At 40.1% G+C, this 25444-nt stretch overlaps 3 protein-coding genes across 10 annotated transcripts; 1 reads left to right on the forward strand and 2 right to left on the reverse strand.

Moving 5' to 3' along the window:
- Nucleotides 1-1161: 1161 nt before the first annotated feature.
- On the reverse strand, nucleotides 1162-17290 carry LOC133402372 (CD151 antigen-like). Of its 7 annotated transcripts, none has more exons than XM_061675973.1 (26): nucleotides 17204-17290; nucleotides 15925-16067; nucleotides 15594-15857; nucleotides 15416-15527; nucleotides 15193-15340; nucleotides 13084-13230; nucleotides 12901-12991; nucleotides 12189-12284; nucleotides 11912-12099; nucleotides 11525-11596; nucleotides 10699-10753; nucleotides 10119-10198; nucleotides 9929-10025; nucleotides 9683-9812; nucleotides 9533-9614; nucleotides 9349-9463; nucleotides 8324-8431; nucleotides 8158-8234; nucleotides 6065-6149; nucleotides 4306-4497; nucleotides 3068-3142; nucleotides 2765-2785; nucleotides 2119-2223; nucleotides 1879-2034; nucleotides 1713-1799; nucleotides 1162-1627 (listed from the first exon to the last, which is right to left on the reverse strand). In XM_061675973.1, exons 3-26 carry the CDS (start codon nucleotides 15843-15845, stop codon nucleotides 1568-1570), a joined length of 2631 nt encoding a protein of 876 aa, XP_061531957.1. In that variant the 5' UTR covers nucleotides 15846-15857; nucleotides 15925-16067; nucleotides 17204-17290; the 3' UTR covers nucleotides 1162-1567. The 7 variants fall into 7 exon arrangements, with proteins under 7 accessions (XP_061531957.1, XP_061531958.1, XP_061531959.1 ...); XM_061675974.1 differs by having other exon boundaries at nucleotides 15925-15968; nucleotides 17204-17265; XM_061675975.1 differs by lacking the exon at nucleotides 15925-16067 and having other exon boundaries at nucleotides 17204-17276.
- Nucleotides 17291-17387: 97 nt separating this feature from the next.
- On the forward strand, nucleotides 17388-20894 carry tmem138 (transmembrane protein 138). 2 transcript variants are annotated; one of them, XM_061675980.1, is made up of 5 exons: nucleotides 17388-17713; nucleotides 18125-18488; nucleotides 19807-19978; nucleotides 20056-20131; nucleotides 20204-20894. In XM_061675980.1, exons 2-5 carry the CDS (start codon nucleotides 18361-18363, stop codon nucleotides 20314-20316), a joined length of 489 nt encoding a protein of 162 aa, XP_061531964.1. In that variant the 5' UTR covers nucleotides 17388-17713; nucleotides 18125-18360; the 3' UTR covers nucleotides 20317-20894. The 2 variants fall into 2 exon arrangements, with proteins under 2 accessions (XP_061531964.1, XP_061531965.1); XM_061675981.1 differs by lacking the exon at nucleotides 17388-17713 and having other exon boundaries at nucleotides 18409-18488; nucleotides 19785-19978.
- Nucleotides 20331-25425, reverse strand: tmem258 (transmembrane protein 258). Its single transcript, XM_061675982.1, has 4 exons — nucleotides 25351-25425; nucleotides 24975-25084; nucleotides 22969-23097; nucleotides 20331-22888 (listed from the first exon to the last, which is right to left on the reverse strand). Exons 1-3 carry the CDS (start codon nucleotides 25351-25353, stop codon nucleotides 22971-22973), a joined length of 240 nt encoding a protein of 79 aa, XP_061531966.1. The 5' UTR covers nucleotides 25354-25425; the 3' UTR covers nucleotides 20331-22888; nucleotides 22969-22970.
- Between the last annotated feature and the right edge of the window lie 19 nt (nucleotides 25426-25444).

Genomic DNA, 25444 nt, shown 5'->3' on the forward strand with positions numbered 1-25444 from the left:
TGAAAGTTGAGGAATGCTCAGAAAACACCTGTTTTGAACATTCCAGAGGTGAACGTATTAATCAGAAACAGGTGAAGGTCAAGATTGGATATAAAATGAGCATCCACAAAAGGCTCAGTTGTTCACAAGCAAGGATGAAACGAGGTTCACCACTTTGTGAACAACTGCGTGGACAAATAGTCAAAACGTTTCTCAACAATTGCAAGGAATTTAGGGATTTCATCATCTATGGTCCATAATATCATCAAAAGATTCCGAAAATCTGGAGAAATCCAACAACGCCAAAAACCAAGGCACTGCATTAAAAAAGCGGCATCATTGTGTAAGAATATTGCTACGTGGGCTCAGTAACGTTTCAGAAAACCATTGTCAGTGGACACGGTTGGTCGACACAGCTACTGTACAAATGCAAGTTAAATCTCTACTATGCAAAGCGAAAGCCATATACTGTATCAACAACATTCAGAAACACCAGCGGCTTCTCTGGGCTTGAGCTCATGTTAGAGGACTGATGCAAACGAGTCCACATTTCAGATTGTTTAGGAAATCATGGATGTCGTCCAAAGAGGAAAAGAAACATCTGGATTATTTCATGAACTTTCATAAAGTTCAAAAGACAGCACCTGTTATGGTATGGGGCGTGTTAGTGCCCATGGCATGGGTAACTTCCACATCTGTGAAGGCACCATTAATGCCGAAAGGTACATACAAGTTTTGGAGAAACATTTGCTGCCATCCAAGCAACGTCTTTTTCAGGGACGTCCCTGCTTATTTCAGTAAGACAATGCCGAGATACATTCTGCACGTGTTACAACAGCATGGCATTGTACTTAAAAGAGTGTGAGTAGTAGACTGACCTGCCAGCAGTCCACACCTGTCTCCCAATGAAAATTGCGTTGCATTATGAAGCACAAAATATGATAACGGAGACCCTGGACTGTTGAGCAACTGAAGTTGTACATCAAATATAGGATGGGAAATAATTCCACTTATAAAGCTTCAACAATGAGTGGTCTCAGTTCCCAGACACTTATTATGTTGTTAAAAGGAGAAGTGATGTAACACAGTGGTAAACATACAGTGTCAGCTTTTTTGGAACGTGTTGTAGGCATCTCATTCAAAATGAGTCAATAGTTGCAAAAACAAAAAAAGTTTAGCAGTTTGATTAAACAAAAATCAAATCCCTCAAACGTCTGCCGGGTTGTATGACATTCTCACTAAAATGCATTGTCAACAATACATAGAAATAATAAAATGCCTTTTTATTGGCAATCACGCGAACACAATTATTTTTATTTTTATTATTATATTGAGCGTGCATTTCTTTAAACCATGTGACACACCAAAAACAGCAGTGCAGTCGATGTAAATAACATAAAACCACATGAAGCTAGCATTTTTCTGCATTATCCTCCACATAAAAAGGAAGACAACATTTTGCAGTGAAGTGCTGCCCAGCAGCATAAAAGTGGCTCAAGCGTGTACAATTTAAAAGTCCAAACTTGTCAATTGAAGGCACTTAAGTCTCCAAGCGCTCATGAGGTAATGACACTAAAAAAATACATCATCAGTATGGCTCATCTTTCAGATTTTGATGAAGGCAGCAAGTAAAGATCATCCCAAATAGCTGAAATAAAAGATACAAAGAAAGTGTTAGTTCCACACTTTACATGGACACATTTGTCAAAATATTTACTTGTAAGGGACTTCACCTGTAAAAATGCAATCCCAATGCCCAGTGCACCCACAATATACAGCTGACTGAGAATAAACTCCTCCAATTTCACAACGCAGCCTCCCTGGCAGCACAGCAACAACAATTTTAGAACGTCGTTAATACTGTATGTCAGCTGATATCAATGGAACATGCGTACCCACCTCCACCTTGTAGACATTAGAGGGATGGTCTCTGAGGCCGCAGAGGCTGCTGGGAGTTTTACAGCAGCTGTCGGGAACAAGTTGCTGGTCCTGTGCGGCCTGGATCCAGACACTGTCTTTCCAGTCCGAGGAGCTGTTACTGCCGCAGCACTGGAACTGAACGTGAAGAACACACACACACGTGCATCGCATTTCAACTAGACTCAGTCAGTATGTACAGAAAGTATTGGACGTCCACACCTCCTGATGGAGCTTGTCCACAGCATGTGTGACGCTTTCCTCCCCAGCTTGTTGGTATTTCTGCTGCATGGTCACCTTGAGATTTTGCCTCAGCTCCTCATCCGGCTGTGAAACACAAGCCGGACAATTAGCACTCGTGAACAACAAACTTTTCTATTCTACCGTACAGCCTATAAAATTAAAAACGGACCACATACTGTATGTCTTGACTTCGTGTTGTTCAGAATTGTTTTAAAATGATTTAATCTCGAGTTGAAAACATTAATTTCATATCAACCTGCAACAAAGCGTGTTGATATACAGGTGCAACTCAAATTATGGTAGAATATCATACAACAGTTCATTGACAGTATTTCAGCAGCTTAACTCAAACAGTAACATTCATACAGTATATTAAACAGATGCAAAAACAGGAAAACCACTTGTCAGAAGGCCAATTTCTACCGAATTTAAAATCATTTTGTTTCTCATTTAATATCGCAATTTCTCAAGATGAAAAATAAAATAATGAAATATTGCACTCTGTGTGTAGTCAATCTTTAATGTATAACTTTTATAACTGAACTAGTGAATTCATTTGAGTATTCTCTGATATTTGAATTTACTGAGATGCCCCTGTAAAATGAATAATATGGCAGCAGATTACCTGGTGGCAGAAAGGGAAACACTGGAGCGAGAAAAGGGGAAAGAACGAAGGAAGATGTGAGATGTGTACACACAGGTACTACCGGTATTTAAACAGTCAATCTCACACTTTTGTGTTAAAACCCTCCCAATAAGAAACACAAATGACCAGAAGGAGGAAAACAATTACGAAACATGCATGAAGAAAAACAGGATCTGTTCAACTTTTAGAGGCATTTAAAAACATGCTGGAGTGCGATTTAAAGGGGCCCGCAGCACTTGAAACACACAAACAAACAAACAAATTGGGGGTAAAACAGTTTACCTCTTGGTAGGTAATATATGTCAAGACCCCGGCAACGATTTCCAGCAGAAAAACACAGAGCAACAGGACCAAATACTGAAAGAGATTTAAAATAAAAAAAGAACGACAACTCTCAATCATATTTGCAGGGTTGAGCGATGGCTTTAAAATCTGTTTTCCGATTTTAATCGATTTTTCCCTTTTGCTTACAGAAAAAGCAAATGACAATGACATTATTCAAAACAACTTTTTTTTGTGTTTGTTTTCCTTCTGCGATTTGCATTATTTCTCCTGAAATCAAACAAGCTTTCAAACGTACATCAACTTGGCAGTGAAAAGGGGTTTTATGTGTTAAAATATGCTCAAACGAGTCTTTGAAGCGGTCATTGGAAACGAAGACTCTTTCGCAAAGTATTAAATTAATTACCAGTTGGCGTGATCAATAAAAATCCACCACCTGGAAATCAAGCTATGGACCTGGCTCAAAAAAAAAAAAAAAAAGTTTTAGAATTTATATTTGTTTTAATATGTTGTGGGAATTTTTATTTTTTTTATTTGAAATAAATCCTATTTAATTGCATTTGCCTAAGACAGGGACCACCAACATGGTGCCCACAGGCAAGGACCACATGGGTAGCTGTTCTAAAAATAGCTCACCGATGACAAGTCGTGATTTTGTTGTAGAAATGATTATTTGAAAATGTATAAACCTGCAGTGCTACATATTGAGATTTATCTGCCCCCCACCTTGTTAAATCAAGGCAATTCGAGCACATTTGTCATTTTAGAAGTGTATCAAACTGATAGACCTTCACATTAATTAGTACCAAAGATGTAGCTCTCAGCTTCACAAGCAGTTATGCAGATATTCACATGTCAAATCTTTCAAAGCTACAGAACAAGTTGTTCGTATGTTGTCATAGTAATACGGTCAGTGGGTTTGTTGACTGGAGCTTCTCTATTTACACAACACGTATCTGTGTCTGCACGTCTGCTGCATGCGGAACGTTTGTGATGCTCCTCATTCCTCTGACATTAGCCGCACTCTAAATGTAAACTCTTCAAGACACGCCACGTGACCCGGCCCGTCGTACTGCAGCTACACTTACTGTGGGCCTTCAACAGTGAGCTGCAAGCAGACGAGGTCACCCAGAATTAACTTTCAGCACCCCCAGATCAGTGTGTGTGTAAAATAGAATCTTTAACAGGACTTTCCTTGTCTTCTTTAACTTGACGAAATAAACATTCTTTTGCCTCACCACAATCAGAAGACTTTTCATCTCCCTCAGAGAGACGCAGCATCCAATGATGCCAATGATGATCACAACGGCCCCGGCGGCGATCAGGATGTAAGCGGACGCGGTGTAGAAGCTGGAGTTCAGCAGACTGATGTAGTCGATCTTCTCCACCAGAGTCCACACACCCACGGCCAGCATGGCACCCCCTGCCAGCTGAGAAAACATGCCACACACACTTATATACACTTAGAAATTTAATGACTTCTACTTTGGGTTAGTCTACAAGTAAATAGATGTGCATGAAACACAAACAATTCAAATGAGCACATCTTCTGTAGAGATTCTCCTACATCTCTGATTGAATCATTCTTATAATTGTCAAATATTTAGCATAGCTAAGTATACATTAAAACAAATAACACACGGCATATTCACTGTACAGTGGGAGGACAAATTATGTGAACATCAACCCTTGGGAATTTCTTACATTTCTGCATAAATTAGTCATAAAATGTACGGTAGTCTGATCTTCATCCAAAGCACATGAAGAAAATTCTTAAACTCATACCACACAATTTTTTTGTTTTCCGTATTTTTGTTGAAAAAAACATTCACAGGACAGAGAAGAAAACCCTTAGAATTAATGACTGGTTGAACCAACTTTACCAGGAATGACCTCAACCAAACGTTTCCTCTAGTTGCTGATCAGACGTGCACAAACATCAGGATGAATTTTGGACCATTCCTCGTTACAAAACTGTTACGGTCCAGCAAGATTCCTGGGATGTCTGCTGTGAACAGCTCAATTAGAATGAGGTCAGGACTTGACTATGCCACTCCAAAACACATTTTCTTCTTCTGATCACATTTTGTTGTTAGGGAAGAGTGAGGTTACAGGGAGAAGAGATAGCAAGGGTGGAGGACTTTAAATACTTGGGGTCAACCGTCCAGCGCAATGGTGAGTGTGGTCAGGAAGTGAAGAAACGGGTCCAAGCAGGTTGGAACAGGTGGAGGAAGGGAATGAGCTCATCAGAGAGACAGCCATGGTTCGATGTTTTTGAGACAAAGTAAGAGAGAGGAGACTTCAATGGTTTGGACACGTCCAGAGGAGAAATAGTGAGTATATTGGTAGAAGGATGACGAGGATGGAGGTGCCAGGCAAGAGAGCTAGAGGATGACCAAAGAGAAGGTTGATGGATGTCGTGAGGGAAGACATGAGGGCAGTTGGCGTTCGAGAGGAGGATGCGGGAGATAGGCTTACATGGAAAAGGATGACGCACTGTGGCGACCCCTAAATTGACAAGCCGTAAGGAGGAGAAGAAGAAGAAGTTAAAAGAAAAAGAGATGTAACACAGTGGTAAACATGACCCTGTCCCAGCTTTTTTGGAACGTGTTGCAGCCATAAAATTCTAAGTTAATGATTATTTGCTAAAAACAATAAAGTTTATCTATTTGAACATTAAATATCTTGTCTTTGTAGTGTACTCAATTAAATATAGGTTGAACATGATTTGCAAATCATTGTATTCTGTTTTTATTTATGTTTAACCCAACTTCATTGGAATTGGGGTAGTAGTTTAAGCAGACTATTTGTTTATTCTTGTCATTTAGATGAAGATCAGACCACAATTTACGACCAATTTATGCAGAAAGTTAAGAAATTCCAAAAGGTTTCACATACTTTTTCCTTCCACTATACCATTATTATATCTGCATCATAAAAATATGCACTGACTGAAAGTGTATCATTTGTTTTGTTGACACTGCTTTTTTAACTTACCCAAAAAAGAATGTTAATTATAAAGAGAAGATACTTTAGACAAATTGTCCCACAGGTGTTGTTGTTTTCCCTCCGAGTTTCCATTCTGAAAAAAAAAAAAAAAAGAAAAGAAAGAAAACAAAGAGAAAAATTAATGGACCAAGTCGCACAGTGTGACATGGCCTCAAACAAATTTGCATCAGAGCATATTAGGGCTACATTAGATTGATTGTGATATAACTTCAAGACTTTAGATTTGGCAACAGCCTTGTACCTTTCGAATCAGATAAAAATAGAATGTCCTTTCTGTCAAATTGGCTGAAAATTGAACCACTAGAAAAGTAAAAAGTGCATTTTTTTAAATGTTTTAATTTTATTTGGCTATTTGTGGGTCAGGCCCTCATGGGCACCAGATCTGTGTGTGTAAGGTTTTCCAACACCACAGGACCAAAAATAACTTCAAAAATGTTTGCGACAGCATTAGCTGTCGAATTGGATAAAAATTGGTCCAATGAAAAAGTGCAATTTTTTGCTTTTTTTGTGTGTGGAAGATTTGATTGGATATAGTTTAAGCTAATATTGTGAGAAGCGCTGTACGTCCATGCCCGTCGTGCAAGTGGAATGAAAATCGAACAACGGTGCTCCAATATATACGTTACAGGTGCAATACGGTACATGTATGTTGACGATATTCTCCCTTGAGTAAATGTGAAGAACTTCCCCAATCTTGCATAGACTGAGCAGCAGCAGCTCACTGATGAAATCAAATATGTGGTGGGTGACTATTCTTTACAGCTTGTGTCGCATGACATGCAGCAATAAATACACTGTAGCGCAATGGAGCTGAAGCCTAAATTAACTGTTCAGATTGAACAATTTGATATTTTAAGACAAATAATCATATACAATTAATAACTTAACACATCATAAGTGGTAACCCTCCAAACAAAAACAAATAAATATGTGCGCTTCCTACTTTAAGAGCAAGTGCACGTGTGAGTGGCGGTCTCGCAAAACATTCTCCTACACAGTTATTTTTAACTATGGTATCATGGAAAAAGTGATCCTGCTTTCAAGTGAGGCCAAAACTGTCCTACCTGATTCAAAATGTTAATTTCTGTGGCAACGTCTTTCAAGATCCCACTCAGCCCGCTGCTGATTTGCTTCTGTCTGTGGAGGTTGTCTGCAGCACTTGTGTGAGTGTCTTACTGTAGCTCCAATTGGAGCTGCTAGCTCAAGCAAACACTTTAAAAAGTGCATGGCTGCCCCCCACTGTCCTTTCCCACACACAAGTGAGTGTGGAGCCTGAAGGGAACCTTCAGCAAATACTGATAAACACTGTGACAAGTGGGTTCAACAAAACAATTATATTTGAATGAATCAAAGCATTCTAAAAGCATATAAACTTTACAGTAACCATGACTTTCAGTAAACAGAAGACTATACAGTGTGTTACTACAGTCACAGGAAGAAAAACTAACCTCTGGACGTGACGGTCCCGTTGTTGGGTGTGATTTGAACCTTTAACTCAACCCCAAAAACTGTCTCATCATTAGAACTGGTAGCAGCTGAACCCTGGTAGTTGTAACCCGTTTTCATACATTTGTCTTTTTGCGATTACATACAACAGCTTCTTTGTGCAGCATACTCTGTCAGGGAAAGTGTGTCTTCACTTTGTCGATCAAGCTGGGCAATTAACTTCCTAAAATAAAGAAAAGGTAACGCACACTTAACAGCTTCTCAGTGATCCAGTACAAGTGGTAAGTTTCATTGTTGTGTATAACTATACAACATCATACTGAGAGGTGTTACTAATATTTTACCCCTCTCATTATTTGAATGAGGTAAACGGTCCAATTCTACACCGCTGCATACTATAACTCAAATAATACACATATTGTTAAATCAAAAATGCTCTAATGATGTGAAATTGAGCAGGATGAAATAATAGAACTTTTGTAATGGTTCTCTTTTGAATGCACATGGCCAGTGGGCCTCTGTGTGAGGCAAACAATTTCACTGTGATGAAACCATTTTGAAAGAAACATCATAAGCAAGTAAAATGAAACATAACCGCAACCGAAATCAAAGCATCTTAAAAACAGAGTTCATACTCAGCCAGATGAGTCATCAGCGCCTCCATGTTCGCTCCAGTTTTGGCACTGCATTCATAAAACGAGGCCCGGTGCTGCTGCATGGACCAGAGTTAGACAGATTATATTAATGTATTTTTTTTTTTAGTTGAAAAAGAAAGCTTTTGAACAATGAATTGGACCTCACCTCTGCCAACTTCTGTCCATCTCTCTCTGCGACTTTCCTGCAGCGACTGTCAGCCAGGTCCAACTTGTTTCCGAGCAGCATGAGCATCGCACCATCGCACATCTTCTCCTAGGACACATTCCGGTTTATGTTACACATTGCGCAAACCACCAAACAAACCCTGTCACAGAGTATGAATACTGAAATAATGATAATCTCATCTCAATTGACTCACAAATATAGACTTTCTCAATGTGAAATTAGGGCTTGTTTAATTGAACAAATAATAATTGACTCATTCTGTTGAATGCGTGTAACATGGTCAGTTAAGCACGTCAATATTTTGTATTTGTTATTTTTTTATTATAATTACATAAAGTCGGTTAAATGATAACCTGACGTTCTTTTAATGCGGCCCCCAGTATCAAAAGGTGGAACATAAATTTTGTGTGTTGTGTTTGGCCAATACTTAATAACTATTCCAATAATTGTTACACTGCCCTCATCAAGATGGGTCCTTTCATTTTCCCATTTTTTTATCTTGATGTCCATGTGGGAGGTAAGTCCCATCACCACTTGAGAAATATCTTATTATTATTTTTTTATTATTTTCATTTACAAGTTTGTTTAAATATTTTAATATATTCCTCTGTCATTTCATCTGTGTGGGGGCACGTTATATGGCCACATTTGAGGGGACTTTTGTTTTGTGCTGACTTGGCCAGGTACGATGTCACGACAACCACGACACACTCCTGGTATGTGTCGTCACGACTTCAATACACAAAATTTATTTTCCACCTTTTGATACTGGAAACACCACTGGTTTATTGAACATTCTGCCATCTAATGGAAGAGCATTTAATTGTTCTAGCTGTTACTATATGTGCTGACACAGATAAATAAACAAAAGATATGTTTTTATTCATAAATAACTTTCGGACAAATTTATCAAACTGGGTGTGCCACAATTCATTGTGTGGTGGCTCTGTAATAACCCAAACACTAATGGCAAAATACTGCCGACTTAGCATCCACCAGGTCACCTCCACAGAGTCTATCCACTCTCTCGCAGCGGTGAATGAGGCCGACCAAGTGATGTCATACACTACCAGGATGGCGTCGGCCTTGCGGTAGTACTGTTCGGTGATACAGCGAAACCTGCAAACGTGAAAGGCTGAAGGATGTCACATGCGGAGTAGCAGCAGGCTAAAGAGGCGAAGGACTTACCTTTCCTGACCGGCAGTGTCCCACAGTTGGAGGGTGATGGAGGTAGAGCCCATAGAGATGATCTTCATCTGGAAATCAACACCTAGCAACGCCTAGCAAGCTCATAAACTAAGCGAGGTTATAGGCTGTACAAATCTGATAAAAGCTTACCAGCAGTTTCGCTCCTAGGGCTGCAGAAATGTCCTGTGCAGTAGTGCTGGATGAAGGCGCTCTTCCCCACCCCTGAGCTACCAAGGAAGACCAACTTGAACACGTGCTGAGGAGGACTCATAAGTCTGCTCTAAAAAGGTCACATACAATTAAATCAGCCTTTATGTTTTTGTTGTAAGGGAAGGAGTTTGACTCTCTGCTGCAGTGAATTCTGTATTTGTGAATGAAGTACAGCATCTTCCCTACCTGCCCAACTCTCTCACACCTGACTCTACATGATGTCTTTGAATCTATTGCTATTTTCTCTGTGTCCTGTTCCTGCTCATCGTACGAGGTCAGCCGTCTTCAGTGGTGATCAGCAGGTACACACAATTAGTTACTTCTGCCTCCATGGGCCGCAAAGACAGTGGATGCATGTAGACTTGCTCGCACAAACCTTTTCACTGGCTTCTCTTGGAGAAAGTAGTGCCCTACAACTGACCCTGTCTTCTGCAAAGTTTCTTCCATATTTGGACTCTGAAAGGGGTTTAGTGGAAAGTCATTATTAGTGTTAGTTAACACCATCAACAAACATCAACTTAAAAAAAATGGAACTCAGTGCTCAGTAGACATTTATTCTGCTGTGCAAGTAAGCATTACACATGTAACACTTGCTGAACTGTAATTGGTACATGATGTCAAACAGGTGGCATTTCAATGGAGTGATTACTAATATACATAGCCTTTTGTCAAATATAACAGAAGGAATGTTGTTTGGCAGAATAGCCTTCCATAACGCAGAATAAATGTCTTTTCAACACAAGCCGTCAGTCCCTTATGCAGGCAAGATGCTGACTGAGTTCAAAAGGTAACAAGCTGTCGTATGGTATGATGGTCAAGGGGCGGGAGGGTTCCAAGATGCTGTCCCCACACTTAGCTTAGGGCGGATAATTGTGCTGTGTCCACGCATTGTAAAAGTCTTCATTGAGGTCATAGGTTAGCGGCAGAGGAGGAAGGAGCTGAGATGGATGACTAACCCTATTCTTGGTCAGCTGGGCATCTTTCTCATCCCGCAGCCTTTTATTCATGTCCCTGCAGAGAACAAGGTTTGGCACGCTGTTCTTATTTACAGTGGATATAAAAAGTATACACACCCCTGTTGAAAAGCCAGGTTTTTGCAATATGAAAAATGACACCAAGATAAATAATTTCAAAACTTTTTCCACCATTAATGTGACGTATAACCTCTACAGTTTAATTGAAAAAAATATAAATATGTTCAAGGGGCACCGTAAAATAATGTGCTTCCACAAGTGTGCACACCCTCATGGCTGGTGATATGGCAGTGTTTAGAAGTAATCAATCATTTTCAAAACATTGTTCCACGCTTCCGCATGAATCCACGCTCCCCCGTCCTACGCATGCACATTTAATCCAAATGGCAACCTCACGGAAGCGAAAAGAAACAGTTCCAATGTCGCTTGCATTTGCACGAAGAGGAGAAAAAAGTCAAATGAAGATACAATGTGCAACCACTGAACATAAATAGGAGAAGGGGCGGGCAACTCAGGAGACTGGTGCAAGAAATGAGAGGCATAGTAGAAGTATCCTCACGCATAGGGGCAGATGAAGATATTAATGTCACATGGACCAATGCACACCCTCCGGAAGCCAAAGCGGACAGCATGAACTGGCCTTTAATGAGGACACTTGTCAAGTGAGCAATATTAAACATGCAAGACAGAATTTTAAAGCCAACTCTTGGATCCGATCACATTTGAATGTGCAAAGTGTACTTAAAGTACCGTGTGTTGAGTGTCAGTCTAATTTCTTTTACCTTTTATTACTTTGCAGTTGACTTACCTCAACAAGCCGAGTTGTCGCAGGAGACTATCCTTCTCTTTCTGCATGTTTCTTGACACTTTGATCATATTTCTGTGGTGGAACAAGAAATGGATTATTAAAACGTATAAGAGGATGCCTGATTCATACATGCAAGAATATTGTATAAACAATATATACTGTACATTCTAGAAAATGTATTTTATGTCCTGTGATCTGTGTAGGAAAACCACGTTTTCTGTATTTCTTAACACTACCAACAAATAAATGCACTGATTCTGCTCTTCAGTTTTAGCAAAATATATCTATCTATCTTAGTATGCCAAAAATATATTTATTCAAATGTAATTTTTAACATACGATGGTGTAATAAATCTACCCAAAAAACAAAGGGAGCCTGAATCTTACTGCTGTCTGGCCGCTTGCTCCTGTGCAGCGCTGAGCTGTAGCTGTGCCAGCTGAAACATAGCAGCCTGCAGCTGCATCCTACTACTCTCTGCCTGCTCCTGAAGCTGGACGTTGAGGCTGCGCAGCTCCTGGTTCTGTTCCTTGATGTTAGCCTGCTCACAGATGAGCTGCTGCATTTTGCTCTCCAGCTTCATGCAAAGAGAAGTTCTGTTGACTCCCCCGTTATGCTGGCGACCATTTTATTAGCTGGAATATCAGCAGGACCATCAGTACGGACCTCTTTCTGTTTGCTCAAGGTTATCTCCAACTCTTGGTCCCGCATCTTCAACTCTTCCTCAACCTGTATTCCTTTCTGCTTCTGTCTGATGCTCTCCTGTATTCCATCAAAAAAATATTTAATTGGTGAAAATAATGCTGGAAGAATGAACATGTCACCATCCTGTTTTGTTGCTGTCCCCCCTTTCTGTTACAGTCTCCATGGAGCGTGTTTGTGGGCGTAGTCTACTGGGTTGCACCTGTTGGTGGTTATCATTAGTAGGGTATTTAGACGCAGCAGAAATAAATGGAAGATGCTGAGTTATTGTTTTTGCTTATCACCGTTGCCACAGCATTGTGTTACTTTTGTGCTTGTTCCTTGTTCTGCTCATCCCGCCACTAGTTATTTTTCATCAGACGTTTGCCTAGAAGTGCTACTGTGATTTTCTGTTTCTTGTACTTTGCCTTGTGTAGGTTATTTGGGTTTGTGTTTTAGTTGGTACCGACTGTCTTCCTTCCATTGTACTATGTCCACCTCTTTTTGTTTGTTATGTGAATTATCCTAGTTAGATTAGTCGCGCTGACCTTTTGTCACGTCGCCTTTTGTTACTTTTATTTTTCCTTAAGTTTGCATTGTCAATGGTTTAAATTAATACTGCTAAGCTGTTTGTGTTTGCTTTGAATTCACAGTCAGCGTTTTGACGCACACTTACAGAGCACCCAATGATCTGTACCTTAGCCAGGCGTTTCTCTCGTTCCTCTCGGACTTGGTTTTCCATTTCTTCGTACATAGACTGAACAACTTGATCGTGTTCACTCTCCCGTCTAAAGTGCAAAACATTTGAAGGAAATTTTAAAAATCACCTCACTGTTTAAGCCCACTAAGCAGAATGTGAGCGGATGTGTTTGTGCAATACCTGCGCAAAGCTTGTTCCAGGCTGTCTCTCTCTCTGATGGAGTCCCCCAGATGTGTGACAGCGTGGAGCAGGATGCCTTCCAGGAGCCTGAGCAGCTCTGGCCGCTCTCTCTGCAGCTCACACCAAAAAGTACAAAGCTCCTGCTGACTGACACACAACAGCAAAACAAAGTGACACTTCACAATAGTGTTATACAATACAATACAATCCATCAGGTTAAATATCAGCACAAATCAGCAAAATGATTAAATGATACTACATCTGAAGGCACCCAGGAAAAACTCCATTACCATGTCAGAATTTGATACAGTTGACCAAAAAAAAAAACTGTAGAGAAAACAGTTCAGCAGCTGAAACTGTCAACGAGCTGTCTTGACTCAATACCCTCTGACCTTTTCAAAGCTATTGTAAAATCTATCAATTGCTCACTTCAGTCAGGCGAGTTTCCTAAAGCTCTTAAAGTAGCTGCCATTTAGCCTCTTCTAAAAAAATAGAATGCTGAACGCTTCCATGTTAGCAAGCTATAGACCCATCTCAAATCTTACTTTCATAGTCAAGATTGTTGAGGAAGTTATTTTTTAATTAACTCAGCAATTTATTGAATTTAAATGGACTTTTTGACAAATTTCAATCTGGTTTTCGACCTTATCACAGTACAGAATCTGCTTTTATTAAAGTGCTAAATGACATAAGGTTGAATACTGACTCGGGAAAGGTGTCAATTCTGGTCTTGCCTGGAGGAAAGGAGTTATTTTTTAACCATTGGAAGTGTTCAATCTCATCGAATGGCAATGCCCTATGGGGTCCCTCAAGGGTCAGTTCTTGGACCCCTCCTCTTCAGCCTGTATATTCTACACTTGGGTCAAATTCTTCAGAACTTTAATTTTGACTATCACAACTATGCAGATGACACACAGTTACAGTATATCTAGCAGTGTATCCAGATGACTACAACTCAATTGAGGTGTTGTGTCACTTTGTAAAACATAAAAAACTAGATGAGCCAAAATTTTCTTCAATTCTCAGTTTTGTAGTGGTTTACCACTACAAAACTGAGACAATTGTTTTGACAATAAAGAAAAGAGGATTGCTGTTAGTCACTCTCTTTGAAAACCAAAGACCAAGTCAGAAACCTTGGTGTACTGATAGATTCCGACCTGACTTTCAGCAGTCATATCAAATCACTTATTAAAACTGCCTTCTACCATCTTCAGAACATATGCAGAGACGGCTTGCATGTGCCAAGCAGACCAAAAGAAGCTCATCCATGCTTTTGACTCAAGTAGACTTGACTATTGTAATGGTCTTCTGACTGGACTCCCCCAAAAGATCATTAAACAGCTGCAGCTCATTCACAATACTGCAGCTTGGGTTCTGACCATAACAAAGAGGTCTGAGCATATTACTCCAATTCTAAAGTCTTTACACTGGCTCCCAGTCAGCTTTAGAATAGATTTTAAAGTTCTGCTACTGGTCTATAAATCACTAAATGGTTTAGGTCCTGAATACATGAAAGAAATGCTAATGGAATATAAACCCAGTCGGGCTCTGAGATCGACAGACTCAGGTCAAATAGTGGAGCACAGAGACCAAAGCAAACAAGGCGAAGAAGCATTTAGTTATTATGCTGCACACAAAAGGAATAGGTTGCCAAAAGAAGTGACGTCAGCCCCAAGTGTGAATGTTTTAAAGTCCAGGTTAAAGACTCCTATTTTTTCCTCAGGCTTTTTAGAGCATTTCCACTTTTAAATGTTGTTAAAAAAACACAGTTTTAATTGTACTTTTATTTACATATTTTTTTCTCTCACTTTGTTTTAAATGTTTATAAGCTTTTTTTGTAAATGCTTTTAATCATGTAAAGCACATTGAGTTAACTTGTGCTTGAAATGTGCTATATAAATAAATTTGCTTTGCTGTGCTTTGTCAGAATACTAAAATTCTTGACTTTGACACTATACCTGTATAAAATACCAATACTGAAACAATACCATTGCAAAAAACTAACATTTCAGTAAAAGGAGTCGAACCATAGATGGCAAAACATGGATGGTGTGGTTGCATGTGCACTCTGAATGCTCAGATATTTTGTTCTAGCAGTGGCGTTCCCACCTGTCAGAAAGTTTATCAGCGCCAAGCTCATTCAGAATGTCAGTAAGTCTTATTGTAGCAGCATCCTCCGACCAATCCACCTGGTCTATGTCTTTGCCTGGAAGCTCTTGGCTCTGCTCAGTCGTGTCGTTATGCCCCATCAGCTCTCCTGCACCAGAAAGACAGTTGTTTGCTAGAGAGATTCCCACATAACTGTTCTGCTAAAATATTACAGTATGCGCACCAAGTCCATTGCTGAACTCAAGTGGTGTAAGGAACCCATTGCTCTCGCGGTCCAAACTCTCAAATACGGTCTCCAGCTGTTCGGGCGACAGAGGCAACTCCATCTGTAGCCTCTGAGGAAATGATATGAACATTAAAGGCGAGGAGTGAACTTACATTCTGCCAAACTATCAGCCCACCTGCATGTCCCGTTTCGTGATGAAGCCTTTCCCCTCTTTGTCACACAACACAAACAGCTGCTTGGCCTTCCCCATGGTTGCTGCCTGCGGGCTTGCTGTTGCCTTTCTAGGGGTGGGCGAGCTTAGAGGGCTGCGGCCCCTGGCCAGTCTGGGGCTCCCTGCTGACATGCTCTGAGGTCGCGGGCTTACAGGTACAGCCTCGCCGCTGCCTTGACCTTCCAGCACCTCCCCATCATTCAGCCACTTAGACATACTGTAGCTTTGCTGGGACAGACAAATGAATGAATACAAAAGTAGACATCTTAGTATTTACACTGACATTTTTACTTACTTTTTGCTGGAAGGTTCTGTGACAAGTCGGCTCACAGGTCCTCCCTTGTCAAACAAGAACAACAAACTCTGTTGGGACCGTACGCATTATCTTCAGCTGCTCTGTCAAACTTGACTTCAATTATGTCTGCATAGGAAACATGACTTACATACAGAATAAAAAATTTTAAGCAAGGTTCGGCTAAAAGTGATGATAGGACTCTTTCAGAAACAGGGTGTTAGGGGTGCATTTCTGTCCTTTAAAGTACAATCTATACTAATGCACACTATAGGGCCGATTACAGGAATCCAAGGTAACCGTTTATACCTTTCCCATGGCAAAAAGGTACAGCTTGGAGGAGAAGTGACACCCAATAAATTAACCTAGCCCCAGGATGTGTATAAAATAAAGAACAGGATGGAGTCATGTGAGTTCGTGTGTACAGTACTTGAAGAGGAGGGTGAGGAGATGCAAATACACTGTTTGTACTCATTTGAATGGTGCGACTACCACAATTGCTAGCAAATATTTTCCCACGATGATATATTACTTACTATTACACATTTTAAATCTGTCACACTTTCGACAACTCTTCCCATAAGTGATTTATTCTAGCGATGATGGACGCATTTTAAATTCAAAAGGCAGAAACAGGATGAATGTGACGACATGAGAAGCCTCTCCAAACAATGATGTTGCCATATCCATAAAAATAAACATTTAGACAGTGGCTACTGATAGCACTCTTGGAGATGATCTATGAAGCATTCACAACTTCCTCCTAACACAAGAGATAAGATGAATTCCAGCGTATGTAGATGTTTTTTCTAAAGTAGTCAACGGGCAGGGCAAAGCGTAAATAAACGTTACAACTTAGTCATGTTTTTAAGGTGTGCTGTTTTCTCACAGAAAGGGGAAGTGGAGGGAAAAAGGTTTAAAACTTAGATGGGCAGACTTGATGACGATTACATGTCAGCTCTGACAAAAGAACTTCAATGTAGATGGTTTCACGTGTACAAAACGTAAAAGACAGTCCTATTCCAGCCTCATAATCAAACAGCTGTCATTCTTGTAGCCAGTGTGACGCTAGCTAACCAAGCTAGCTGAAACAAACCAGTGTTGCGAACACAGTACTACTTGATATTCCTAAAAAAAAAAAAGGCAAATAAATGGGAGCAAAGCATGCTGAATAGCCTATGTTGTGAAAAACATGAAAATTATTTAAATTCTAAAGATACTGACTGTATAATAACGTATACCATTTGAGACAGGTAGGAAAAATGGTGAAATAATGACATACCTCCACGGAGTTGGAAGCAGGTGTCCACTTGACCACCTTTGATCACTTCTCACGGCAAACCTGGCGAGTAGTACTGCCTGTAGCCGATAGATGGCAGTAAGTGCAAATGGCGCTCAAGCCTTACCGTAAAGTGTAGTATGGTGTGCAGTAAAAATGTCGTGTTTGTATCACGCGTCATTTTGTCTGTATTTTAATGTGATTTTAGCAAGTATATTTTATTAATGAAAAATATTAGCCGAATCAACACAATGTGAAATTTCATCAACGCGGCTAAATGTGTCTCATAACTATTCCAAGAAACCCTTTAATTGTGTATTACGGTAAAAGGTTCCGTTACCATGGAAGATACGGAAATGCGTACGCGACTGGCGAAAAGCATTTGGGGGCTTCAAGTGTGCATTATTGTCTCCCGACCAATTCGGATTGCAAGGATTTTGTTGTTCTTGATGTTGTTGTTGTTGTTTTTAGTCATTTCGTGAGTCAACTTTAGTGTTCTCGTGGATTCTGTCGGTAAGAAGATACTTTTGAAACCTTGCTAGTACGTTAACAGAGGAACAAAACAACAAGACGAGGGCTTAATGTACAAGTCTGGGCGGAATTCCTCGAAGTAAAAGATCCGCTGTGCAGCCATGCCAAACTAGCGATTAATTACCGGTAGCGATAAAACAGTGTGTTACTCATTTCCGAACGAGTGTCTGTTGTCTTGAGCTAGTTTGCGCAGGATCGCCATCGTGGCTTGAATCACTGCGTCAAAATCTACTCTAGGTGATGATATAACTGAGAATACTTGCTTGAGTAACATCCCGAGCGCGTTGATTTTTATATAGCAGTGTTACATCAGCTCAATGCACAGAACAGAATACACAACCTTTGGTTTCCTATGAGACAACCATGACACCATTTCTGTGTGCTTCCTTGCAGGTAATTCAGCAAGAGGAGACCTTCCGTCAATCGACCAACAATGTCAGCAGTAATTTCTTGGACTACTTCCAATCATCGGCAAACATCTCCCGCTTATAGAGACCACACAGGAGGTTACTTTTTGGAAGTACTTTATGCAACACTTCCTCACAAATGTGAATGAACTCCAGCAGTTCTTCCAGAACAAAAGCCTCAAGAATTAATGTAGCGAAACGTGCAAAGAAAGTGTTTTTGAGATGCTGCAGACGGGCAACTACTCCTTGGTGCTCCTGATCCAGCTCACACTGCTGGCTTTTGACCTTTTCGTCAACTCCTTCAGTGAACTGCTGAGAGGAGCGGCCGTCATCCAACTGGTGCTCTTCATGTAAGTAGCTGGCCTACATCATCCTACACATGGAAGTGCTGGAACACTTACAATTACATCGACTACTTCTTCAGTTTCCACTGAATGTACAGTATGTGAGAGGAGTGGCGCATGAGCAGAAGAAGAACCAATTACAATAATATTCTTTTTTTGGGGGTACTTTTCCCTTTATCTTTTCAAATGTTAGATTGGAAAAAAGCAATGCATGATACTTAATGCCAACATTCACAGACATGCGGGAGGTGGCTGACTATATAAATGTGCAAAATTTAGTGTCGCTCCAAATTTAAGATTTTTTTTCAGCCTTGGATAGAACAAAATATCCATATCAAATATTTTCGTCTCCGTAAACTTTAAAAATTAACACATAAAATGTGTGCGCACAACAGAATAATCTGAATTAAGGCTTGTTTATGTTATACTTTTTCTCCCAGCTCCTGACTTTTTTAATGGACTATATTGTTATGGTAGCATAATTACCGAAAATAGTAGTTTTGTCTTCAGTTATTTACTTAAGAATGCTTAATGTGCAAAAAGACTGTTTTCCCAGCTTCAGCCATATAGATCTATCTTTGTAATGTAGCCCCAACAAATTGATCATCGCATAATTGCTGCAAGATGATATTGGTGGCAAAATATTGTGAATTATTCTGCAATTTTCTTCTATATCGAGTACGCTGAGTTTAGTTAATGGTTGCACATTTTATTCATAAGGATAGATATACAATATACTTTTAAATTTGAATCATTTTGAATTATGCATAGTCCTGCAAAGTAATTAATAACACTATCATACTAAACCACTGCACCCCAGCTGCCTTTTAAATGGAGCTTAAATGCTAACATGATTGCTCAAACCTCACATTTAACAACTAAAATGACTTAGTGGTTATAATTGTATTATTATTTGCAGTGTTTCGTTGTCTTAAGGGTGAGTGTGTTTCAGAGAGCAATTTTTGTTGTACTGGTGTTTTTAGTAGGATAAGCTCTGCTTCCTCTTCCAACTAATGTTCTTTTGGTAGTTGTGATGGTTTGTTATATTGTTAGTTGGTATTGTTTAGTTTGAAATAAACCCATTATTGTAACAGTATCATACTAAACCGCTAGACCCCAAGTAACGTAAATGGACAATCGCCTCCTTACCACATATAGTCAATATCTACATGAAACATGATTTGGTGGTGATTATTATTTGTACTGCATATTTTTTCTTCGTTCCGTGGATACAACTGTAGAACTGCAAAGCTTCTTTAAAGATCTGAAAAGGTTTTGTCGGTATTCTCTTATTACTTTCAGCTTACTTGAAAACTGTTTTCAGCATTCAGGACATCGCCATCTTGTTCAACGTGATCATCGTCCTGCTGATGATGTTCAACACGTACGTGTTCCAGGTGGGCCTGGTCTCTCTGCTGCTGCAGCGCTTCAGAGCTCTGCTGTTGTTCTCCACTCTCTACCTGACCCTCAGCATCTGTCTACACAGCTGGGTGTTGGTACGCACGTCAGCTCTGTACAAGCTCCTCAGTCTCTTGTAGTATTGTGCTTATTTTAGTTGTCCTTTTTTGTATAGAATCTAAGATGGAGAGCATCTTACCGCTTTGTTTGGACAGATGGCCTTCAAGCTCTCTTTGTGTTCCAGAGGATAGGTAATTTGTCAAAGTTGTACATTTTCCAACTCTTTCTTTTTGTGTGTTCAGCAAATATCTTTTTGCTTCCAGTGGCAGTGTTGTATTACTACTTGTACAAGCGCACAGCCGAGTACATGGGGGACCCAAGGCTCTACGTGGACTCTATTTGGCTGCGTGAGGCCTTTGCCAGAGCTCGACAGTAGACGCAAAAGAAATGCACTGGAGCAGTGGATTTTATTTGCTAATAAGCAAGAAATGTGCTCCTGCTGTTAGTGAATACATATGTAGCAGCTTCAAGACTCACAAAGCGCTTTGACACTATTGTTGCCTCATAGACAGAGCATCGGGAGTAAATGTTGGTCTGGAGTCTTGCTCAAAGACTGAAGAACAACAAGGTGATCACAACACAAGCCCCACTTACAAAAGAAGGCACGCCTGTGTTTGTTTACTATACCCAAGCGGGCTGTTGGTTTAAATCTTTCCACTGGCAGGTAAGACAAGGGTGGCAGATTGTATTAATCAGGATTGAGCCTGGTAATCTACTGTACGTGGCCTTTGTACTCAACTCTTGAGTAGGAAACTGCATAGCAAAATAATGTTAAGATGCAGTCTTATCTACTCTTTACTGACCATCCATCACTTCCATACCTATGAAAAAGCCTGGTGGCTCATTAGGCCCTATGGAATGCAAGTCTTGAGTATTTTTACATGATGCCAGTGATGATTTTAGAGTGAATCCACTCAGCTGTCAGTGTAGATATTGTGGGTTGTGTTCCGGTTGTTTTTTTTTTTTTTAATGTATTTTTTATTATAAATTAAATAATCCTTCTCTAATCCTGGTGTAATCTATCCCTGCATATTATCCTGGAGACAAGGTGAAACAGACTGCTCTATTTTTAACACAAAGATTAATCAGGATTTAGGTAACATAAGTGCAACAAGCCATAAATAGTTGTCTGAGTGTCACATATAACCTTTTCGCTGCAGGTCAAGTTGCTATTGTGTACCTTAATGGCTGGTTCTTGCAGTGGTGTGAAAAAGTGTTTTCCCCCTTCCTGATTTCTTATTTTGTTCGCCACACTTAAATGTTTCCCATCATCAAACAAATTTAAATATTAGTCAAAGACAACACAACTCAAAATGCAGTTTTTAAATCAAGGTTTTTGTTATTAAGGGGGGGAATCCAAACCTACATGACACTGTGTGAAAAAGTGATTGCCCCCTGAACCTATTAACTAGTTAGACCACCCTTAACAGCAACAACTGCAATTAAGCATTTACGATAACTTGCAATGAGTCTCTTATACCACTGTGGAGGAATTTTGACCCACTCAGCTTTGCAGAATGGTTGTAATTCAGTCACATTGGAAGATTTTCGAGCATGAACCGTCTTTTTAAGGTCATGCCACAGCATCTTAATAGGATTCAGGTCAGTACTTTATCTAGGCCACTCCAAAGTCTTCATTTTGTTTTTCTTCAGCCATTCAGAGGTGGATTTGCTGGTGCGTTTTGGATTGTCCTGCTGCAGAACCCAACTTCGTTTCAGCTTGAGGTCACGAACAGATGGCCGGACAGTCTCCATCACGATTTTTTGGTGGACAGCAGAATTCATAGTTCCATTTATCACAGCAAGTCTTCCAGGTCCTGAAGTAGAAAACAGCTCCAGACCATCACACTACCACCACCATATGTTACTGTTGGTATGATGTTCTTTTTGTGAAATGCGGTGTTACTTTTACATGTAATTGGACACACACCTTCCAAAAAGTTCAACTTTTGTCTCATCTCAAAACACAGAATTTCCCCAAAAGTCTTGGGAATCATCAAGATGTCTTCTGGCAAAATTGAGACAAGCGTTAATGTTCTTCTTGCTCAGCAGTGGTTTTCGTCTTGGAACTCTGTCATGCAGCCATTTTTGCCCAGTCGCTTTCTGATGGTGGAGTCATGAACACTGACCTTAACTGAGGCAAGTGAGGCCTGCAGTTCTTTGGATGTTGTTGTGGGATCCTTTGTGACCTCTTTGATGAGTAGCCGCTGCGGCTTAGAGGTAATTTTGGTCAGCAGGCCACTCCTGGTAAGGTTCACCACTGTTCTATGTGTTTTCACATTTGTGGATAATTGCTCACTGTGGTTCGCTAAAACTTTATGAATGGCTTTATAACCTTTTCCAGTCTGATAGAGCTCAATTATTTTATTTCTAATTTTCTTCCTGAATTTCTTTAGAGCTTGGCATTAAGTCTAGATTTTGAGGATCCTTTGGTCTACATCACTTTGTTAGGCAAGTCCTATTTAACTTATTTCTTGATTAACAAGTGTGACAGTATCAGGCCTGGGTGTTGCTCGAGAAATTGAACTCAGGTATGATAAACCAGTTTGTTTTAACAGGGGGGAATCAGTTTTTCACACAGGGCCATGTAGGTTTGGATTCCCCCCCATCCCTTAATAATAATAATAAAATAAAACTGCATTTTGTGTTTACTTGTGTTGTCTTTGACTAATATTTGTTTGATGGAACATATTTGTGACAAACATGCAAAAAAATAAATCAGGAAGGGGACAAACACCTTTTCACCACTGTATTTGCTAATGAAGCTAGGCCAATGTTGCATCTACCACCCTCGAACGAATGGAAATGGCGGAAGTTGTACAAAGCCCCCTTTTATTTGAAAACAATCCATGTTATTGTCAGTGCAGTCCAATCAAACTCAAAATCCAGTGCCTGTGTCAATGTTGTTATCCGTCCCACTGGAATGTGTCATCTTTTGTGTCGGCCACCTGAAATGACAGCAGAGCTGACTTCACTGTAGTCTGTTACCAAAACAATCAATTCTTCACAGAGAAATAGCTTCTAATACCGTTATACGTAGATGCCAACCCAGAGTAGTAAGAAGAGCACACCGAAGCCCATGAAAAGTGAAGCCACCAGGGAGATGAGCAACTCCTTGTAGATGTCCCTTGTGTATTTGGTTGAAGTCACCTCATAGCTGATATACAATGTCAAGGCCAAACTCACTTTTATATATATATATATATATATATATATATAGTTTTTTAAAAAACAATACCAGCTGAACCATAACTCATGCCAAAAAAGGTGGTGAAAATAACATCTGCTGGCAGGTATAGACATTTCAGAATGTTGGGATACAATGTTGATACAGTATTTGAACAAGAGCGGGTGCTTATTATTAGTGTTTTTTCAATGTATTAAAACCACTGTGACATACCAGTACTTCTTAATTCTAGACATTTAGGACAGTATATGCTTGTAACATTGAGGGAATTTGGAGGATTGTCATTTTTCATTGACAACATGACTGCTCTTGTGCCAAGAGAGATCATCAGTTGTGCTGTGGGAAAATGATCCAATTGCTTGGGCCAACTTTTTTTGTTTTGTTTTTTTAATTACAATGTAGTGCCATGAAAAAGTATGGACCCCCTTCTCAAATTCTTATATTGTTGCATAGTTTCCCCACTTTAACGTTTAAGATCATCAAACAAACAAATGACAGACAAATATAACCAAGGTGAACTTAAAATGCTGTTTTTAAATGGTGATTTAAGGGGGGAAAAAAACTATTCAAAGTTACCTGGCCCTGTGTGAAAAGAATGACCAGTGGTGAACCTTCCCAGGAGTGCCTGGCCTTCAAATATCACCCCAAGAGAACAGCAATGACTCACCCCGGAAGCCACAAAGGAACTCAGGACAACTTCTAAAGAACTGCAGAACTGCTTATCAACAATAAGGACAGGACTGGACTGGACAAAAATGGGATCCTTGGCAGAGTTCCAAGGCAAAAATCACTGCTGACCAAAAAGAACAAAAAGGCTCATCTTACTTTTGGGGGGGGGAACCCACGAATGATTTTCAAGACCTTTGGGAGAATATTATATGGACTGACAAGATGAAAGGTGAACCTTTTGGAAGGTGCGTGTGTCTCGTTACATCTGGCATAAATGTCGCATAGCATTTCTGAAAAAGAACATCATACCAACAGTCAAACGTGGTGGTGGTATGATGGTCTTGGGCTGCTTCTGCTCCTTCAGGACCTGGCCAACTTGCTGTAATTGATGGAACCATGAATTTTGTTCTTAAACAGAAAATCCCAATGGAGAATGCTCAGCCATCAATTTGTGACCTCAAGCTGGAGCGCACTTGGATTCTGCAGCAGGATAATGATCAGAAACACACCAGCAAGTCAACTTCTGAATGGCTCAAAAAGACAAAATGAAGGGTTTGGAGTGGCCTAGTCAAAGTCCAGACTTGGGCCAATTGAAAAGCAGTAGTGGGACCTTAAAAAAGTCATTCATGCTTGAAAACCCTCCATTTTGGCTGAATTCAAACAATTCTGCAAGAAAGACTGGGCCAAAATATCTCCAGAGATTGCCAGTTATAGAAAATACTTGATTTCAGTTGCTGCTGCTGAAGATGGCCCAACCACTGATTAGGTTTAGGGGGCTATTATTTTTTCACACAAAGCCAGGTAACTTTGACTTGTTCCCCCCCCTTAATAGATGAAATCACCATTTAAAAACAGCATTTTAAATTCTCTTGGATTATAATTGTCTGGTATTTACATTTGTTTGATAATCAAACATTAACGTGGAGAAGCTATACTAAAATATAAGAATTTGAGAAGGGGGCCAATACTTTTTTCACGGCACTCTACCTTGGCTCATCTGTGCCAGCGACGTAAAGTGACGGGTAGGGTCTAGATGGCAGAATGTACATAACCTGTGCATCCACTTTTTGTGACAGTTTTGTTTGATGGTGTGCCATGAGATTTTATTCATAATGTGCCTTAGCTCGATTAAGGTCGAGAAACTCTTATGTGCACTAATGAAGTAGCCGAAAGGATACACGAAGAACCAGGCGGTGAAGAACATGCCGATAGCCAGCAGGACCACTGTGAGGTGGGGGAACACAGCCGGATTCACCGGGCTGGTGTATCTGGTCATCGCCTCGAGTTCCTACAGCGAAACAACACAATTATATGATAAATTTCCGTTGCATACAGTTAGTAGCATTTGAGCACAATCGGCTGAGTTCACTCAGTGATTTGTATTAAATCGGAGTTCAACGCGAGCGAGGCTACCGCCAATTTAATTTGCTAGCAAGCACCTCGTTGCTCAACAAACGACACATTATTGCAACTTCGTGCTTTGTTAATAAAATGCACAGTTACATTCATCAAGCGCAAACGCAATTTAAAAATGAGGAAAAGTGGAAACCAGACCATTTCAATGAAGCGAAGCTCCTGGCTCTGTGGTCCAAGATGATAAGGCCACGTACTGACTCTCTTCCTAATCTCTTCCGGGTTGACTACATGA

Source organism: Phycodurus eques, chromosome 5, assembly GCF_024500275.1.
Source record: "Phycodurus eques isolate BA_2022a chromosome 5, UOR_Pequ_1.1, whole genome shotgun sequence".
Classification (NCBI taxonomy): domain Eukaryota; kingdom Metazoa; phylum Chordata; class Actinopteri; order Syngnathiformes; family Syngnathidae; genus Phycodurus; species Phycodurus eques.

Excerpts from the sequence above, each read along its gene's own strand:
- LOC133402372 (XM_061675973.1), bottom strand. The coding sequence starts at position 15,845 with ATGTCTAAGTGGCTGAATGATGGGGAGGTGCTGGAAGGTCAAGGCAGC. Across the intron at positions 8,432-9,348 it reads AGTGGATAGACTCTGTGGAG|GAGAAGATGTGCGATGGTGC; the intron begins GTGACCTGGTGG and ends AATGTGTCCTAG. Across the intron at positions 8,235-8,323 it reads ATGGACAGAAGTTGGCAGAG|CAGCACCGGGCCTCGTTTTA; the intron begins GTGAGGTCCAAT and ends TGGTCCATGCAG.
- tmem258 (XM_061675982.1), bottom strand. Across the intron at positions 23,098-24,974 it reads TTCACCGCCTGGTTCTTCGT|CTATGAGGTGACTTCAACCA; the intron begins GTATCCTTTCGG and ends ATTGTATATCAG.
- tmem138 (XM_061675980.1), top strand. The coding sequence starts at position 18,361 with ATGCTGCAGACGGGCAACTACTCCTTGGTGCTCCTGATCCAGCTCACA. Across the intron at positions 18,489-19,806 it reads ATCCAACTGGTGCTCTTCAT|CATTCAGGACATCGCCATCT; the intron begins GTAAGTAGCTGG and ends AACTGTTTTCAG. Across the intron at positions 19,979-20,055 it reads GTCTACACAGCTGGGTGTTG|AATCTAAGATGGAGAGCATC; the intron begins GTACGCACGTCA and ends TTTTTTGTATAG.